At 36.3% G+C, this 20,826-nt stretch overlaps 1 protein-coding gene across 2 annotated transcripts in view; it reads right to left on the minus strand.

Annotated features, from left to right (window-relative positions):
- The window catches only part of PLPPR5 (phospholipid phosphatase related 5), a gene marked incomplete at its 3' end in the record, with an annotated part of 123,513 nt that overhangs the window by 10,318 nt on the left and 92,369 nt on the right, over positions 1–20,826 (minus strand). The window contains exon 5 of one of the 2 annotated variants that reach the window (XM_080693404.1): positions 20,521–20,640. In XM_080693404.1, coding sequence (XP_080549530.1) covers positions 20,521–20,640 — 120 coding nt within the window. Of the gene's footprint in view, positions 1–20,505; positions 20,641–20,826 lie in introns of both variants that reach the window. The other variant, XM_080693403.1, reaches the window with a different exon arrangement.

A 20,826-nucleotide genomic window follows, 5' to 3' on the forward strand; every position in this document is an offset into this window, starting at 1 on the left:
GGATCGTGGTTCGCGGACAGCCTCAGCTACTTAGTGAGGCCCTCCGTGATTCAGTGAGACCCTGTTTCAAAATAAAGAATAAAAAATTGGGCAGGGGTTGTAGCTCAGAGGTCAAATGCCTCTGGGTTCCATCCCCAGACCCACAAAAATTTTAAATAACAAAAAAGAAAAAAAACTATAGGCCTATATCGTTGATGAACTTAGACATAAAACTGTTGAACAAAATACTATCAACACACATTCAAAACCACATCAAGAAAATCATACACCATGAACAAATGGGTTCACCAGGGATTCAAGGCTGGTTCAACATACAAAAATCAATCCATGTAATTCATCACATAAACAGAACTAAAAATAAAAATCAGATGATCATTTTAATAGACACTAAAAAAACATTCAACAAAATCCAACACCCACTTATTCTAAGAGCACTGCAGGAAATTGGAATAGAAGGAACATACCTCAACATCATAAAGGCAATTTACAATAGGCCCACAGCTAACATCATATTAAATGGGGAAAATAGGCTAAAATTCCTCCTAAAAACAGGAACAAGACAATGATGTCCATATCACCACTTCTTTTCAGTATAGTACTTGAGACTCTAGTCAGAGCAATAGGCAAGAAAAGGAAATTAAAGGGGTACAAACAGGAAAGGAAGAACTAAAACTGTCCCTATTTGCAGATGACATAATACTATACTTAGAAGACTCAACAAACTCAACCAAAAAGCTTATACAACTGATCAACAAATTGAGCAAAGTGTCTGGATACAAAATCAATCTTAAAAATTCAGAAGCGTTCCTGTATGCTAACCCTAAATGCACTGAAAAAGAAATCTAAAAAACACTTCCACTCAGGATATCCCACAAAAAATACTTAGGAATAAACTTCCCGAGGAGGTAAAAGACATTTACAAAGAAAATTATAAAACATTGAAAAAGAAAGCAAAGAACACCTTAGAAGATGGAAAGATCATCCAAGTTCTTGGATAGTCAGAATAAATATCATCAAAATGGCTTTTCTTCTAAAAGAGATCTACAGGTTCAATGCAATATCTATTAAACTGCCAAGTTCATTCCTCACAGACATAAAAAAAACAGTCCTTACATTCATCTGGAACAACAACAACAACAACAACAACAACAACCAGAATCACCAAAGTAGTTCTCAGCAACAAGAACCATGTAGGACAAATCACAATACCTGACTTCACACTATACTACAAAGCCATAGTAATAAAAACAGTGTGGTATGGGCACAAAAACAGATACATAGAGAAATGGAGCAGAATAGAATACTCAGAAAATTTTCTCATTTACAAGTTGCTGGGCATGGTAGTGCACACCTATAATCCCAGTCCTTGGGAGCCTGAGCCATGAGGATTGCAGGTTCAAGGCTAGCTTCACCAACTTAGTTAGACCTTCCGTGTGATCCTGTTTCAATATAAAAACTAACAACTAAAATAGTATTGGTGTAGAGATAGAATGGCTCTGGGTTTAATTCTCATTACACCCCCCCCCTCCCAAAAAGAAAGAAAGAGCCATGTACAGTGGCGGATGCCTATAGTCCCAGTCCTTTGGTGGCGGAGACAGGAGGATCATCAAGGTAGAGGCCAGCCTCAGTAAATTAATGAGACAAATATTTTATTCAAAATAAATCCGGGCATGGTGGCGCAAGCTTGTAATCCCCATGCTTGGGAGGTGGAGACAGGAGGATTGCGCAGTTTCAAAGCCAGCCGCGCTGGCTTAAGAGACCCCGTTTCCAAATAAAAAATATATATAAAAATATAGGTCTGGGAGTGTAGCCCGGAGGTAGAAGGGCTTCCAGGAACCTCAGTATCACCAAAATAAATAAATAAATAAATAAATAAATAAATAAATAATAAAAATAAAATAGGGCTGAGGATGTGACTCAGAGGTAGAATGCCTCTGGGTTCAATGCCCAGCACCTGCACCACCAACAATAACATTTTCTATTTTCAAGAAGAAGCACCCATTGGTTAAAAAAAAGTTTCATATAAGACACATCTACGTCTATTTCAGAACCATCCAAAACGAGAAGTCTCCTTAGCTATAATAGTGTGGGAAATGTTTTAATAAATGTAAATAAACTTTTACCATAGGAACCATAAAGCACATCAACCCCACTCTTAGGTTTAGACACAAAGAAACATGTATTTATATAAAAGCCTGTACATAAATGTATCAGCTTTACTCATAATTGCCTAAAATGGAAAGCAACTCAAATGTCCTTCACTTAGCTAATGTGGTACCTTCACACAACAGAATCCTACTCAGTAACAAAAGGGAGAGGGAAAGCCTGTTGTTACCTATAACAAATATGTCAGACTCAAAAGGCTACATACTCTGTACTCCTTTATATGACCTCCTGGTACAGACAAGATTATAAGAACAGGAAACAGATCAGGGGTTGCCAGAGGCTGGTGTGGAAGAAGGGCTAAACACTGAAGGGGAAGAAACATTTTGAGGTTAAACATGTGTCCTGTAGCTTGACAATGGTGATGATTACATGACTGTATATATTTGTCAGAACTCAAAATACTACACTTCAAAAAAAGAAACTTTGCAGCCTGGTATGGTGGCACACTCTTGTAATCCCAGTACTTGGGAGGCTGAGACAGGAGGATCGAGGTTCGCAGACAGCCTCGGCTACTTAGTGAGACCTTGTTTCAAGATAAAGAATGAAAATTGGGCTGGGGGTATAGATCAGAGGTAGAATGCCCCTGAGTTCCATCCTAAGTATTGTAAAAGAAAAAAAAGAATTTTGGAAGATGTAAATTATATTTTAATATGCCCAAATTTTTTAAAAATGAGGAAGCCAGCCATGAACTAAGTCTAAAGGCTCAATGACATTTTGAATTTGGTTTGTCAGTTATCCAATCTTTATTTTAACATAAAATTGCTTAAGTTGCAAAAGAAAAAATCAAAATAAATGTATTGAAAAATTCTTAAATAACAAATTAAAATGAGATAGTTCATTTATTTTTAGCCTATAAGACTAATGAAAATTATGAAGGACAATATCCATTGCTGTTGGAGAATATATCAATGTCCGAGATAAACTAGAAGCCTTGAGTATTCATCTTCTGTGTTCCAGAATTTATACTTTTATGAATTTAGCTTATTATCCATTTGTCTTACAAATACCCATATTTTTGGTATGTTCAGCATAGTATTGTTTATAATTGTGGAAAATTGAAAGCAGAAGCAATTTTTATGCCTAATAAAGATAATGATTACATAATCTTTGTGGATTATAACCTTTTTCAACATAATTTTAAATTCTTGTATAACACAGTACTCATGCACTTGGACTCTGAAATGACAAATGTGAAACATTTCCATGAAATGGTAAATATTGTTCTATATTATTGTTTTAAAGCACAGGCCAGTTGTGTGACTTTGGGCATGTTACTTTCTCTGTGTTGTTTTCTTGGTAAAATGGAAATAAATACACAAGTGATTTCTATAAGAATTTAAGATGATTATTTTATGTGTGGAGTTTTCTGCATAGTTCAAGACACATTAAACTTTAAATGGAAGATTAGAGTTTTTACTGTTATTCTAGATATCACTATTATACTTATTAATGTATATTTATGGTGTGTTGCTATGTAAGCAAAGGCAGGATACCAAAGGCCATACGAGGAGAACCTGTATGTGCACAAAACTGTACACACACTCACAGATCCTTGAAAGCTGCTTTAAGAAAATGAAAATGTTTTCAGAGATTACAATGATACATATGGATCCTTCCTATTCATTTTTGGGCTTATATTATTTTCTTTTTTAAATTGAATTTATGTTTTGTAGTATTGTAGATTGAACCCAGAGCCTTAATCATGCCAGGGAAGCATCCTACGACTGAGCTATACCTCCAGCCTTGAAATTTTAATTTTTAAACAATATATAGAATTGTTAACTTTCTGATTAGTTCTTTTAACCATCACCACCATCACCACCACCACAACAACTAAAAACAGTAGTTGTTGTATAAGATTGTGAATTGTTTAGGTGGTTGTTTTTTGTTTCTTTGTTTGAAGTAAACATTTTATATTTTTCTCTTCAGGATGTTTTCATTGTGTTGTGGTGTCCAGACTGATTTCTAGGATGGTCCACCCTAAAAAAAACAGTTCTGTGAGAAGAGGGGATGAGTGGCTATGAGCAGTCTCCTATGTGCACCATTATGCATGTATCAGAAAGGATTTTAAGTATATCACTGTATATCCCCTTCTTAACAAATGGCTAAATATAATTTTAAGATGGAATTATCAGCTCTATATTTATTTACACAAAAGATATTTGAATGCATGTCATCTACATTCCAATCAAATTTACTAAAACATGCTTTTATAAAATCCTGTTAAATAACTGAAAAAATATGGTTTTTGTTTTCCATGGAATATATTCTGATTCATTCATAAATACTATAGAAAAGAAAATGCAAGCTGGGCATGGGGGTGCGCTATAATTCTAGCACTTGAGAAACTGAGACAGGAGAGCAAGCAGGTTCATGGCCAGCCTCAGCAACTGAGCAAGGCCCTCTGCAACTTAGTGAGATGATTATATATATATATATACATAGATATAGATATATAAATAGATAGATATATGTATGAATATATATAAATGAATTGGGTTGAGGGTGTAACTCAGAGGTATAATATACCTGGGTTCAATCTCCGGTAACACACACACACACACACACACACACACACACACACACACACATAAATACTTAATATATAGGTGCACAGATAGGAAAATTGATATATAACAAAACAATAACTAAATGTGCTGGTATTTTTAACCTAAAATGTGTTAATTACTGTTGGAATTTTTAACTTTCATTTTATTTATTTATTTATTTATTTATTTTTATTGGTGCACTGTATTCATACATCATAGTGGAATACAAACTTTTGTAGACATACATACACGCATCGCCCAGTTAGCCCCTACCCGATCCCTACCCCATTCCCTCCCCATCCCTCCTTCCCATGCTTGGCTTAGTGGTTGACATCAAGTATTATAGCAATTTATCTAAAATTAAAAATGATAATCTCGCATAACAGTTTCATTTGTCTGATACCAAGCTTTTGATGACTTAAAGATAGCATTTCAATACTTCTTTTTGCTTTCTTTCTTACCAAAAAATATTTTTTTTCTATTTTTTAGGTGAAACTATCATATATTTATATATTTATTTTTCAGAAAAAATCTATCCTAATATGGAATATGGATTCTAGATACCCAAAACGATCTTGAAAAAGCAAAAAGCTAGAAGATATATATTTTCTGATTTCAAACCATATAAAGCTACAATAATTGAATCAGTGTAGTACTGTTCTAAAGGCAGATATATAAACCATTGGAGTTAAATACAGGCCTAGAGCTAAATTCTTCCCTATATTATCAAGTTATTTTTGACAAGGTTTCCACGAACACTTGGTGGTGGAAATAATAATCTTTTAACTAAATATTGTTGAAAAATAATAATTACATGGAAAAGAATAAAATTGAACCCTTACCTAATCCCATATACAAGTATTAACTCAAAATAGATAAAAGATCTAAATATAAATCTTAAGACTATAAACTTTTAGAAGAAAATCTGGGTCATAAAACCTCACAACATTGAAATTGGCAGTGATTTCTTGAATATGATTTCAATGGCACAGGCAACAGAAGAGTATACAAATTCCCTAAAAAATAAAAAAAAATTGTATATCCAAAGACAATGTAAATAGAGTTAAAAGTTACTAATAGAATGGGATAAAATATTTCCAAATGCTATATCTGAAGGTATATTAATATTCCAACTAGACATCTTAAAAATTAACAACAATAAAGGCAAACAATACCATTTAGAGATAGGTAAAAGAATAACATAAATAATAAAAAATGAATCTCCACAGATAACCAATCTTAGTTGTCTGTTGGATGGAAAATCTTGTTTCTCTGGTTCTGGTGTGTGTTACCTATTTCTTCTTTGTAGTTAATCTCTTTGAGTATTTTCTCTAGCGCTGGTTTTGAAGACATAAATTCCTTCAGTTTCTGTTTGTCATGGAAGCTTCTTAATTTTCCATCTAATTTGATAGAAAGTTTTGCTGGGTAGAAAATTTTTGGCTGGAAGTTGTTTTCTTTCAGAGTTTGGAATATGTTACTCCAAGCCCTTCTGGCTCTCATGACTTGCTTTGGGAAGTCTGGAGTGATTCTAATTGGTTTGCCTCTGAATGTCACTTGGCCCTTTGTTTTTGTTGCCTTTAAGATTCTCTGCTTGCCTTCCACATTGGTCATTCTGACAATTATGTGGCGTGGGGATCCTCTTCTCCGATCCTGTCTAAAGGGAGTTCTATAAGTTTCCTGGATCTGTGTATCAACCTCTTGCTCTATGTTTGGAAAATTTTCTGCTATTACTTCCTTGAAGAGATTGTTGATCCCTTTGGTTTCACTTTCTTTTCCCTCCTCTATTCCAATTATTCTTAGGTTAGCTCTCTTAAAATGGGCCCATATTTCTTCAATGTCAGATTCCTGCTGTCGCATATTTTTTTCTAGATTAGAAACTATGCGTTCATTTTTGGAATGTTCATCTTCTAAGAGCAAGATTCTGTTCTCCCTGTGGTTTAATCGGTTGTTTGTGCTTTGAATTGAGGCCTTTACTTCATTAATTGCATCCTTTATCTCTTTTTGGCTCTGAGTTCTTTTCGAAGCACCTCTATTATTTCTACAGTTATTTTCCTGATTTGATCTTCTAGAAATCTCTGATTTTCTGCTTTATCGGGTTCTGATGTTGTGGGGTTGTGGGCATTCATTGCTCCAGTGTTATTCCTTTTCCCATGATTTCAGAAGTTTGTGCCTTCTCTGGGTTCTTCCCTTGGGTCACTATGACTTCACTTAAGGTGCTCTGGATCTCGAGTCTGTAGTATCTCAGACCCCACTCCTTTACTGGGTTGTATCACAGAGTCTCCGACCCAGAGAGTCGATAGAGGCTGCTTTAGACTGTGGGGGGTGCCAGATTGCACGTTCTCCTATGGTGTGATATCTCTGCCACCACCACTCCCCCACTGGGTCAAGTCCCAGGGAGTACAGTACTGGGATTTCTCCTCTGTGGCCCGCCATTTGATTCACTGTTTTTGAGTTCGCAGATGTAGCTGTACTGGACTTGGTGAATTCGTTGCTGCTGCCGCCGGTGGCAATATGGCGCCACTGCTACGCCCTCGGCCGTGAGGCTGGCTTATTTCTTCTTGGTTTTGAGTTTCACTCTGAGTGCCTGCAGCGTGTGCTGAGCTCAGCCACTGGGAGCTTTAGATGTTCCCTGCGCTGAAAAATCCCACCTTGCTGTTCTGCAGCGGCTCACTTCGGCTTGCTGTAGCCGTCTGGTGAACTCGCAGCTGCCGCCGGCAGTATCTAACTTTCTTTTTAATTACATGTTTAGAGCAAAAATTAAATTGAACAAATGAGAACAAAGTAAACCTAATCAAGGAGGTAAAAGACTTTTTAGGAGATGGAAAGATCTTCCGTGTTCATGGATAGGCAGAATAAATATCATCAAAATGGCCATTTTTCCATAAGAGATCTATAGATTCAATGCAATATCCATTAAGTTACCAAGGTCATTTCTCACAGACATAAAAAAAATCAGTCTTTAGAGTCATTTGAAACAACAAAAAACCAGAATAGCTAAAGTAGTTCTCAGCAACAAAAACCATGTAGGAAGCATCACAATATCTGACTTCATACTATACTGCAAAGCCATAGTAATAAAAACAGCATAGTATTGGCACAAAATCAGATACATAGACCAAAGGAGCAGAATAGAAGAGTCAGAAACAATTCTGCACACTTAAAGCCAGTTGTTTTTTGACAAAGGGGACAAAAACATCAAAAAAAGATAGCCTCTTCAACAAATATTGTTGGCAAATCTGTGAAGAAAAAATGGAAATAAACCTCACTTTCTTGCCCTACACAAGAGTCAATTCAAGATGGATCAAAGACTTGGAAATCCGACCAGAGACCTTGCAGCTCCTTGAAGAGATCATAGGTCCAACATTTCAACACATAGATACAGGTAAAATCTTTCTCAACAGACTCCAAAGGCACAAGAAATTAAAAGTAGGATCAATACATGGGATTGTTTGAAACTGAAGAGCTTCTGTACAGCAAAGGAAACTATCAAATACCTCAACAGAATGGGAGAAAAATTTTGCCAACCACTCCTCTGATAGAGGACTAATATCTAGAATATACAGAGAACTCAAGAAACTCACTGCTAGGAGTATACTATCTCAATGTTGATTTATTTCAAATTTTTTTCACAAATGGTCAAAATGTAGATTAATGAAAGTGCCTAAAATATAAATATTTAGTTTCACTAATTATTCTAATATCTAATCATTAATGAAGTTTTTTTGGTGTGGTCCTATATAACATTTATATTACAGTTCAGCAGCTCAGAAAAACAAAGATTTGCATTATAAGAAAGCAACCGAATCTTAAATAACTGTCAGAGTTATATGTGCACAGCATTTTGAAACTTCAATGGGATTTATCACAGGGAGCGTGGTCATGTATAATCATATTTGCCTTGGCAAGAAACCACAGTACTATTTTGCCATTTTCATGACTCTAATATATGCAGTATTTTGTACTGTATTTTTTGCCACATGTGCATGTAGGAAATCAACAATCTGCATAAACTTTGAAATCCATGAAATATGTATCATGGTATGATATAAAACAAATCTATCAAGAGGTTTTTAATTGTTTCAGGAAGGAGATTTTGTGAAGTACCTACAGTGTTCCAACTAGTTTATCTGTGATCTGCTAATTTCAACAGCTAGCTCATAGGGCAACCACCATTGTATCAAATTTTCAAGAAAGAAGAAGAGAAGTAATTTGCCTAACTCCATCTAGTTATTACATAGACCAATCGGGCTTCAATCTCTAGACTTCTAGCTGCTAACACCCAGCTCTCTTTCCACCCCCTACTCTGATTAAATTTTAGCTCATGCATTACTTTCATTTCTGTAATCCTATAATCTGCAAAAGAATCAATGTAAAGGTCAATACATATATTTTCCTGGGTCACAGTGAGTTCTCTTAGAATTTTTTTCAGCCCAATAATGTCTTTGCAGTTGCCATGGGAATTAAACCTAGTAATTTCCATCTGAAATAATGCATTCTCATTATGACATTTCTAGATCTTTGAAATTACCATCACTGCTTACCACGCACCTTCAGTCAATGCTTCTGTTAGGCAGGGTGTTCTTTCCAGTGATGAGCTTGATTGGCTGGTGAATATTCCCTTAATCCTAGGTATCTACTGAGGTACACTTGTAAACTATGCCTGTCATTACCTTCTGCTTCTTTTTGACAAGAGGGGATTCTGTTTACTTCAACTGGGTAATAACACATCCACCAAAAATAAAATAATGTCTGGGTTTAAGTAGGAAAATATTTTCTCAACAGACATTTTTATACCTGGATCTACTAACTTTAGGTTGTCACTGTTATCCCACATTAGCCACGAGTGGCTACAGTGGCCATGATAATGGTCAAATAAAAAAGAATTGTGGATGTAAATTCCTCTTCAATCTACTAGAGATATTCCATTTTTTCTTAAATCCCTTCATTCTTATATTTATTTTTAAATATTTCTGTTCCTTTGGCAGGTGATGCGCCTCTTCCCTTAGATGTTTCTATGTGGCATCCGTTAAACCAGATGAGTGATACGTTATTTTCCACGTGCTTCCTATGCCAGTCTGGATGTTAGCATCAGGCTTCAGGGTGAGAACAAGAGGGGAAGGACAGGGTGCCCTGTGCTGTGATGCAGGGACTGTGACAGCCTGACCCAAGGGGCCCACTGAGAAGGATGCCAAGGTGTCCAGTGGCCAAGATGTGAACAGGAAACATCTCGTCACAGAGGGGGGAGCAGCATGTTCTTTGAGGAGGGCGAGTGGTGGTCTGCTCAGCAACACTCTATCAGCATAAATCCTAAATCATATCCTCATAAATCCTGAGGATAGTCGAATAATCCCTCTGATCATTTTCTGCACTTGACTAAAAACGGATTTTGATAAATATACCTGAACAGCCAAACTGACCTGACAGGGCTCTGCTGAGAACCCATCCACATAGTCTGCAGCATTGAACTGGGTTTTTGTCATGCCATCAGAAATGTTTCTGTGGTCTTTTGTTTTTTACTCAGTTGCTCTCTTTCCTTGTGCTTTCCTTTAGCTTATTCTCCATTCTGAACATGTTTATGTTCTTCAGCTGCTCGATGGCTCCCAATAGCTCACAGGTTTGAGAAATGAATTCTTAAATGTCACACTAAAGACCCTTTATGAGTTTTCATCCAAGGTGGCGAAGGACACTTTTCTAGGTATTTATGTCCCATTTGAATTTGATCTCTAATGATCTGCCTATAAACTTTTCAATTAAGATGTTTTATATATCACAGACATCGCCGGGCGTGGTGGTGCACGCTTGTAATCCCCGCGTTTGGGAGGCGAAGAAGACAGGAGGATCCCACTGGTTCGGAGCCAGCCTTGCTGGCTTAAGAGACCCTGTTTCCAAATAAAAAGGTAAAAAAAAAGGTCTGAGAGTGTAGCCCATGGGAGTGTAGCCCGGAAGTAGAAGGGCTTCCAGGAACCCCAGTACCACCAAAAAGAAAAAAAAAAATAATAATAATAATAAGAAGAAGAAGAAGAATAAATGTATATCACAGATTCAACTTTTGGACATACATATTATTTCTATTTTGTACTTTGTGATCAGGCTTTTATAAATTCTAACATTTTTCTAGTTTCCAGTGCCAAGGATGAAATAGTAATATTGAGTCCTTCCTTTATAAAATCTAGAAATTTTCATGGCTTTTATACTTTTTCTGGTATTATCTAGGATTTCTGATTCATTTGCCATTGCTATATTATTTCTTTTGTTGTAAATTTTGTATTGTACACTTTACAATTTTGTAATATTTTATTTTTCCACAGTTAATTCCAATCATTTCTATCATTAGATGGCTTCTATTCTTTCTGCCAATTAATTTATCTCCTGAATTACTAATTTGAGAGCTCTAGACATTGCTGGTAAAGCTGGTAAATATTATCTGCTATCATTTTATGAGTAATATAATTTCTGACTTCTCACATGAGCTGATATTTTATGGTTATCTTAATACTTATATGAGCTTTTGGGTAAAAACAGAATTCTTGTGCCACAAACTTATTCCTTGGGAACTCTGAAGACATTACTTCCTCTACTCTAGATGGAGTAGAATAGATCTTACATCTAATGTAATAAAAGGACAAGTCTGAGGTCAGCATGCTATTAGTATTAGGAAGGTAACCTACTCTTTCTGGTTTGGTGTTTGTATGATTTCACTAAGTATAATGTACGCCAGGCTCAAAAGCTTATACAAATACGTAATTGCTGGCACTACCTGTTGGTGGCTGGGTTCTATGTGTTTGCCCCAGGCTACAGGCTGGGTGCTGGTCAGCTCCTCTGTCTTCACATGCTAGCGTCCAAGCTGAAGGAATAGTCCTCATTTGTAATGGAGGCTTCTCCTGGATGAAGGCCAGGGTCAATAAGACTGGCAGAAACCTGATGGCTATGTGAATTTCTTACTGACAAAGTCTCTCTTAGTTCTCTTCACCTGTCATATGAAAGACCAATAACTGGATCAGGGAGGATAAATTTCCTAAAGAAGGTAGTGGTTAATAATTGGAAACAATACTGCCATCTACTGCAGTATTTGCAGGGTTCTTTCTTCAGTATTGATATTTAAGAATTTCATTAAGATATACATGATTCCTGATATGTATTTCGAATGTTACCTTTTATCTAGTTAACCCTTTCAGATTCAAGATTCAAGTGTGGAAGAAAATTTTCCCTTAAATGTATCTCTGAATAGTGCTACTGTATCTGTCCCCTTCTTCAGGATATGCAATGACTCATATGTTAGGTTTCTGTTATGTCCTGTGTTAGTCAGCTTTTTGTTACTGTGACCAAAATATCTGGCAGCTTAGAGAAGGAGAGATGTCTTTTTGGCTCCTGGTTTCATTCTATGGTCGGCTGAGTTTGACATGAGGCAGAACAGCATGTAGAGTGTGTGACAGATAAAAACTGCTGGGCTCACGGCAGCTGGGAGCAGAGAGCAGGAGCAAGGGACGAGAGATAAGATAAAGTCCCTAACAGCACACCCTGAGGGGCCTCCATCTTCCACCCTCCCAGGAGTCCATTTTGCTATCAAGGATGAATCCACTTTTGCGGTCAGAATGCTCATGACCCAGTCGATCCCTAGTGCCCCACCTCTGCAACCTGCTGCACTGGGGACCAAGCCTTCAGCACCTCAGCCTTTGGGGAACATTTCAGATGCAAATGATAATATGTTCTTTGTATCTATTATCTTTCTCAAATCAATTTCATTCTCTTGTTCCTTTATTGTTACAGTTAGATATAAAATGTCCCCAAAAGAGCCCACTTATTAATGTTTGGAGCTGATGTGATTGAGTTATGAGAATTGTAATCCCACCCGTGATGTCTGGGAGTCTGGTAGGGTGTGGCTGATGTGGTAGTCCTTAGGGGTGGGGCCTTGAGGATTATATGAATGTTCCTTTTCCTCCTGTGCATCTCTCCCTCCCCCCTTCTGACCTTTGTGATGCAGAAAACACAGCCCCCCTGTTTTCTCTTTACGGTGCCCTGTGGTCCCCAGTCTCACATGGACTAAGCCTAAAAGCTGAAACTGTAAAAAAAAAAATCTCTTTCTTCTAAGTTATGAGATCAGATATTTAGATTATGGCTGCAATACTGATAGATACAACTATTAAACCTTCTTTAATATAAGTGCTTTGACTTTCTCCAGTATGGACTTTCTACCACGTGCTTTCTAGCATTGATTTTAATCATTTCATGGCATTATTTGCAATGTTAGAAAATAATTTAAGAGAACAAGAAAAAATTATCTTTCACTTTTAATTTCATGTTTTCTTTAATATCCTTGACTGTGGAAAGGAGATGCCATCTACAAAAAATGTAATTAAATTTCTTGTAGTCTTTTTTAAGGAATGTTTTATCTCTCTTCTGTACCACAAAATCATTTTAAGGGATTTAAGTTCTTGTCCTGATTATTCATGCTTCAGGATGAAAAAATTTAGCTCAGTTTATTTCCCAAAATAATTGAGAGAGGATTCAGGGATGATCTTTTAAGTATTTCCATGAATAGCTAGGGGATCCTTCATATCAATTCTGAGTGGAAGAACAAGAAGATGGAGTTTTATATCATCATTTTGATGACTTACTAGTTTGAGTAGAATATGAAAAAAAAAGAAATATCAGGTATTGTAAAGCTTCCAACATTGTTTTTTATTGCTCAGAATCACTTCAGTTATTATGGGTCTTTTGTTCTTTCACATGAATGTTAGGAGTATTTTTTCTAATTCTGTTTTTTGTTGTTGTTTTGTTTTTTGGTTTTTTGGTACTGCAGGTGGAACCCAGGGGTATTCTTCTTCCAAACTACATCACCAGTCCTATTTTTTTTATTCTTTATTTTGAAACAAAGTGTCACTAATTTGCGGGGGGGGGGGGGAACCTCACTAAGTAGCTGAAGCTGGCTGAGATCCTGTGATCCTCCTTTCTCAGCCTCCCAAGTTCTGCAAATTAGAAGCCTGCACCACCACACCCAAATAGTTCCATGATAATTTTGACAAAGACTTTCTGTGGTATTTTGATAAAAATTCACCAAATCTATAGATTGCTTTAGGTAACATGGCCATTTTGACAATATTGAGTCTACTTATCCAAGAACAAGGGAGGTCTTTCCATCTTCTAATGTCTTCAATTTCCTTCTTCAGTGTTCTATAATTTTCATTGTAGAGATTTACATTCTTGGTTATATCTATTACTATTTTTTACGTTATTGTAAATGGGATTCGTTTCTAGATTTCTTTTTCAACAGATTTGGTATTGGTAGAGATTCCTTAGAAAACTGGTAATGGATCGACCATATGATCTGCTATACCACTCCCGGGTATCTTTCCAAAGGGGTTAAAATCAGAGAACTACAGCAACATATGCATATCCGTGTTCATATCAGTACTGTGTGAATATATGCATTGTCAACGTGATCTGCATTATGATGTGAGGCTACAGTGCACCAATAAAATAATTTTTTAAAAAATCTTGTATTTTTGTAAGTTAATTTGTATTTGGTTATTTTGCTGAATTTGTTATTTATATCTTTAAGAATAGACAACTCAATCAATAAGTTGGCAATTCAACTAAACATACACTATTCAAAAGAAGAAATAAAAATGTATGAAAAACGCTCAAGATTATTAGCAACTGGGAAAATTCAAAGCAAAATTCAAAGTTACATGAGATTTCATGTAACTCCAGTCAAAATGGCAATCATCAAGAATGACAACAATAAAAAATGCTGGTGAGGAAGTAAGCAAAAGAAATGCTTGTGTACTCTTGGTGGTATCATATATGAGTCTAGTTACTATGGAAATTTCTCAAAAGAATAGGAATGGAACTACAGTCTTACCCATATCTACCACTCCTGGATATTTTCGTAGTTCCTCCTACCTCTTATTCTCACTCCTTGAAATTTTGAATTACTGGAAGGAATTTATGGTACTTTCCCTAGGCCTGTTATTAATGTACTTTTTCAAGAGGAAGGAAAAGATGTAACTGGCTTTGGGATTAATTTTCTCAAATTGGGTTCATGTAGACTATAACTAGTAGAAATTCCTAACATTTTACTCGTTTTCATTCTTAGTGACAAAGTTATTGATATTAATTCATTACTCTTACCAATATTGGAAACAACATAAGAATGTAAAATGGCTTCATCTTTACATTCCAGTAAAACAGTCAGGCCTTTGTTTCTTGGACTCCCTAGGGATAGTAAAACATATTTATGTTTCCGTAAATAGCCTGCTTCCAACAACCCTTCAGGTTTTGTTTGGAATCTATGAACCCTTGAAGGAGGAGGCAGAAATTAATGGCTTTTATGAGAAACAGGTGGTAAGACCTTCAAAGAGAATTGGGTCCCCGGGTTCTTGGATGGGTGGGAACTTTACGAATCAATACACTTCACATGCAGAATACACTTCACATGCAGAGCCTAGGGGTTGACAGACCCCAAGCTGGAGGTGGCTGCAGATCTGCCAAATAAAGCTGGACCCTGGGTATGAAGGCAAGTGAGCTACAGCCAAAATTTATGTGCTTAATTTGGAGAGAGAAATAAACTAAACACTTTCAAAAAAGGTCATGAGATTCATAAGGAAGGACCACAGAGATTCAAATGACCCTGCAGAGATATTATTTCAAAGAACACTGATCCATCTGAACTTACTTGCTAGTCAGTCTAATAAACATAGCCAGGACCTTAAAAGAGCAGCTTTAGAAAACCAAATAGTATTTTAAAATTGTAATTATTTTTAGTTAAATACTTATTAATGGATAATATAGCACTTCATTATAGGAAAAAAGAGAAAAAGAGGAAGAAGGAGGAGAGGGAGATAAAGGAGGGGGAGGAAAAGGAAGAAGAGATAAGGAGAAGGAAGGCAAGGAAACAAAGGAAGGAGAAGGAAAAGGAAGGGAAGAATCAGGAACATGAAGTCATGGTCCACTGTTTTCTCTTTAAGTTGAAGCATCATTCTGATTGGCGTCTATTTCTCCATCCCTCTCCCATTATTTACATGGTCCTTTCTGTCCTACTAGAGACAAATATCTTGTTTGATATTACAAATATCTGGCTTCATTAAACACACACGTATATAAATTTACATATATTTATGTATACATAAATTTTATAATGTATTGGGAAAATTTCCCTCTCTTGATTTACCTGCTACATTTTAACTTAAATAATAATCACTGGCAATTATCAACAATTTGCCAGGCTCTGGATACTGTTCCAAGTGCTTTGCTATTAGCTTAAATGAACTCTCAAAATGACCGATCTGTGAAAGAAAAGTGGGTCACTGACTACTGAAGTCAGTTGCCTGAGCTCAGAATTGTCCCGAATCCCAGGCAGCGTGCCTCTGAGACCTATGCGCAGAAGCACCATGCTCCAAGGTACTGATCCCATTGTAGAAATGGACCACTCCTGGTTTAACTCTTCTCTACTTATGAACATTTAGACTTTTCATGGTTTGACATGAAGAGCTGCTGTAATTAAGTTATTGGTAGTTCAATCTAGTGGACATTGGGATATATGATGGGTTGGTTTCCACATATGACTAATCCTTTTCATAACATCAAAAGTAATTAATGTTCAGATTTACTTAGCACTCAGAAAAATCATGACTTTTCCTCATAAAGTATGGTAATTAACCATATGACAAACTCCCTGTAATTAAGGGATAAATTGCTGGCATAAAAAAAGCATGGTTGCATGCCATAATTACTCTGTAGCTTATAGTTTATCAAGCATGTACTTTGAACATAAGAGGTCATATAAGTACATAACTTCTTGAAGAAACTCTTATCTTTCTCTACACAGAGTGACATACAAAAATGATAGCTTTAGTAAAATTAAAGCTACTGGCAAGGCCTGCAACCCAAACTTTAACAAGGTTCCCGCTCAGTTTTCAGAAAGCCACCTTTAAGGAACTAATGCCATCTTTAACTGCCAATTATTAAAATCAAAGTTAAAAAAATAAAAGTATGGGGAAGAATTTTGCATTTATGCACCAATGTGAACCATAGTGAAAAGCAGTATATTTACTCCACTGACAAGTTTTTTACCCCAATATGATGTATGAATATAATGCACCCATAAAAATTAAAAATAAATAAATAAATAAATAAATAAATAAATAAATAAAAGGCTAGCCTGAGAGGGTGGCATATGCCTGTAATCCCAGTGATTGGGAGGCTGAGACAGAATTGAGGCTAACTTCAGCAATTTACCAAGACCTTGTTTCAGAATAAAAAACAATATAGGGATGGGGGTACAATTAGGTATAAAATATATACAGTAAAACACACACACACATACACACACACACACACACACACACACACACAGACAGGCACTTCTCTTAAGTGACAATGTTCCTCTCATGTTGGCTGGTGAGCACACATAATTGTCCTCCCAACAGCACAGTCCAAAGAAAGCCTGAAATATATTCCTAATGTATTCTTTGCACCTTGCCTTGTGATCTTCCAATGGTCTGTGTGTTTGTGAGGTGGGGAGGACAGATCATGTCCAATCCAGAAAGAATTCTACCTAGGAACAGGATTGAAGAGAGCAGCGAGGGTGTGGTGTACTCACTCCAGTGCCAGGGAGAACTGAATCAGGTTCAAATAATCTTTATCCCTTAACAGAGTAAAAGCACATGAATTTGATGTGACCAACCAAAAAAAAAAAAAAAAAAAGAAAGAAAGAAAGAAAGAAATCAACAAACTTCCGGCAATGTGTAGATTCTAATAGCATATTTTTTGCTTTTACCATATAACATTTTAAATGCAGTGTAAATAAAAATAAATTAGTATAAAATCAGCATTAGGAATCTTTAAAATCAATTGCCTCACATAGTGATATAATAGTATAAAAGAATATTTGGCAACACAAGGAAGCTACTACAGAATTCTCATGCAAATAAATATTTGAAGAAGCAGAAGACTGAGACTATTATTCAATAGAATTTTATAAAAATACAAAAATGAAGAGACTCCATTTTCACCCCGACCATTTTCTTCAAAATATGATTAATATCTTTTCCTCAGTCTCACTGCTTTCTCCAACAAGATCTAATTTTGTGTATATATTCAGTTTTAAAAACATGTATTTTTCACATAGATACATACTTAGAAGGGAATATGAATTTTTCTTAGAGCCATCAATAATGGAGTGAGTATGTGGACGCTACTCCAGGAACTCATTGAGAGATACAGGTTGACAGAACAGACTGGTCTCACAAATTGACTTCTAAGTTGGCTTTAGTCATTATCTTTTCCATTTCGTGAGAATGAGTGAAGTGCCCAGGGTAAGAGTCTTCAAAGAGATACACCAGAGATTGCATCTACTCCTTCTGCCCACATTTCAAGGGTCTAAACTTTGTCACATGATGACACCTAACTGCAAGGGAAGCTGGGAAGTACAGACTGGAACTGGGCAGTCATAGGTATGGATACAATTCAGGGATTCAGTTACTAAAAAGAAGCGAAGAGAAAATATTGGTAGATTACTGGCAGTCTTTGCCACTATAATGAGATCTATCTTTAAAAATTGTTGTGAGAAGCCAGGTATGGTGGCACATGCTTGTGATCCCAGCATTCGGGAGGCTGAGACAGGAGGATCGCAGGTTCATGGCCAGCCTCAGCTACTTAGTGTGCCCTCTGAAACTCAATTAGACCCTATTTCAAAAATAAAGAATAAAATATAGGGCTGGGGGTATAGCTTGGAGGTAGAATTCCCTTGGGTTCCATTCCCAGTAACACACACACACACACACACACACACACACACACACACACACAATGTTCTGAGGACTAGAAATATACTTGTAAAGCATAGAAGTGCTTTTGTGAAATTTATAGAAACCATCAAAACAGTACTTGACGTATAATAATGACCATTAAATGGTTGCCATTATTATTGTTACTACTACTACGACTACTACTATCACTATTCTTAGTACTTGTATCACCTAAATGCTTGCATTTCCTACACAATATCATGAGTAAGTTATTATTTGGCTCTTCTGGAATCCCCATAGTAAAAAAAAAAAAAAAAAAAAAAAAACTTTTCTTATATCAATCATTCCATTTTCAGAAAGTTTTTCTCCCCTGCTTTCTAGCCATTATGTAGTTTCTTACATCCACATTCCTTTCTTGTGTCCTACTTGTGATCTCAAAGCCCCTACAGGACAAATCCCATCCATCTGCTACACAATAGTCCTTCATGCACTTACAGGAAGCTATTGCTTCTTTCGTGAGTTTTCTAAAAAGAAAACTCTGGATTAATTATTTACTGTTCCTCCAACAGTCTCTCATCATCCATGACTTTGAGGCCACTCACTGTCCTGGATTCATTCGTTCACTCATTTAAAGGTTAATTTTTGCCGGGCGTGGTGGTGCACGCTTGTAATCACCACATTTTGGAGGTGGAGACAGGAGGATCGCGCAGGTTCAAAGCCAGTCGCACTGGCTTAAGAGCCCTGTTTCCAAATTTAAAAAGTATAAAAATAGGTCTGGGAGTGTAGCCGGGAGGTAGAAGGGTTTCCAAGAACCCCAGTACCACCAAAAAAAAAAAAAAAAAAAAGGTTAATTTTTGAGTGTTGGCTAATTTTTGAGTGTTGGCTATTGTATTTTTAACAATCATCTCCTTATAACTATTGCTAAGAGCAGTAAAAAGCGTTCTAAGTTATCCTGACCAGACTGGAGCACAGAAAATCATCAATCTCTTGATTCAGGATATCATTTTCTCTAAGTGTGATTTCCTAATTATTTTGGCAGCTCTGTCATGCTGCTGGCACATGCCGAATTGTGCTGAGGGCTTTTTTTTCATTTGTGTCCTTAACCTAAAGGCACCTTGCCCTATGTAGAAATTGTTCTTCTAATCCAAATACAAAATATTTCATTTCATGTTAGTTAACTGTATCTTACTGCAGTCTCTAAGCCTTTTCTTTCGTTTGTTGACTTATCCCTTGGAGATTCACATCATCACAGGATCTCCACACCTGGTGAGCATGCAACTGAGCTTATCTAAGATAAGCTGATCAAGAGGTGGAAGTAGACAGGGAGGAGAAACCACTAGTAACTGAGAAATCATGTAGCTTGTTACAAATGTCCATACCTCCATCGACATTTAGGAAATATTATCCTAACTGGTTCACAGAAATCCCAAGACAAGTTGATGTTAAATACCTGCTTCTACGATCACCGCCAGGCCTGGTAAGGCTCTCCACCTGTCCTGCAGAGTGGCACGCAGTCTGGCTGCATCCCGCCAGCCTGACCCTCAGTGCCTCCTCATGAGCAGAACTGCGCCTTTGCTGCTCCCAGACCTTTGTGCACTGAGATTTAACAAATATTTATTGAGTCCTGATTGTGTGTCAGGAATTATAACAAAGCACTTTCTCATAAATGCGGAATATGAAAAAATTGGAATATTTTTAATAAAAAGCATATACTCTCAAGTAAAAGTATCTTATTATTTTGTTTATGTGTGAGACCAGCACATGTTGTTCCTTATAAAGAAGCCATAACAAAGTATTGAATGAATTCCGTGTACTTAGCCTTTAGCACGAGAGAGATATTTTAAATGTGATATGCATTTTTCCAAGATGATCTTTTTCTAAGATGATCTTTTCAGTGGCTAAATTGTTGCTAAATGCCACATTAGAATCTGAAGTTAAGTGAATCAACAATAACTACAGGCGATCTCCAGATCCACATGCAGGAATAATGATTAATTTACTATAGACAGCAGTCTCATTTTAGAATTTAAATTATAAATCACCTGTACAGAGGTTACCTTTTCCAAAGGACTTTCTACTCGAGGAATGCTGATCATTGGCATCTGGGCCACATTATCCATGTGTATATGTTCATTTTCTGGTTGTCTTCCTTTGAAGTTATTTACCACACACACGACCTAAAATTTCAGAAAACAATCATAGTTAGGTAAAACTATACATCCTTTGATGTCACTCATTTGTACAGTTTGCTAAATCTAAATATAGAAATAAAGCATTAAAATTTCTTAAACATTATATGTATAAAATTTTACATCCAGATTGTCTCATATAAATATGTAGCTATATTAATAGTCACAATTTTA

Source organism: Muscardinus avellanarius, assembly GCF_963383645.1.
Source record: "Muscardinus avellanarius genome assembly, chromosome: 3".
Taxonomy (NCBI): domain Eukaryota; kingdom Metazoa; phylum Chordata; class Mammalia; order Rodentia; family Gliridae; genus Muscardinus; species Muscardinus avellanarius.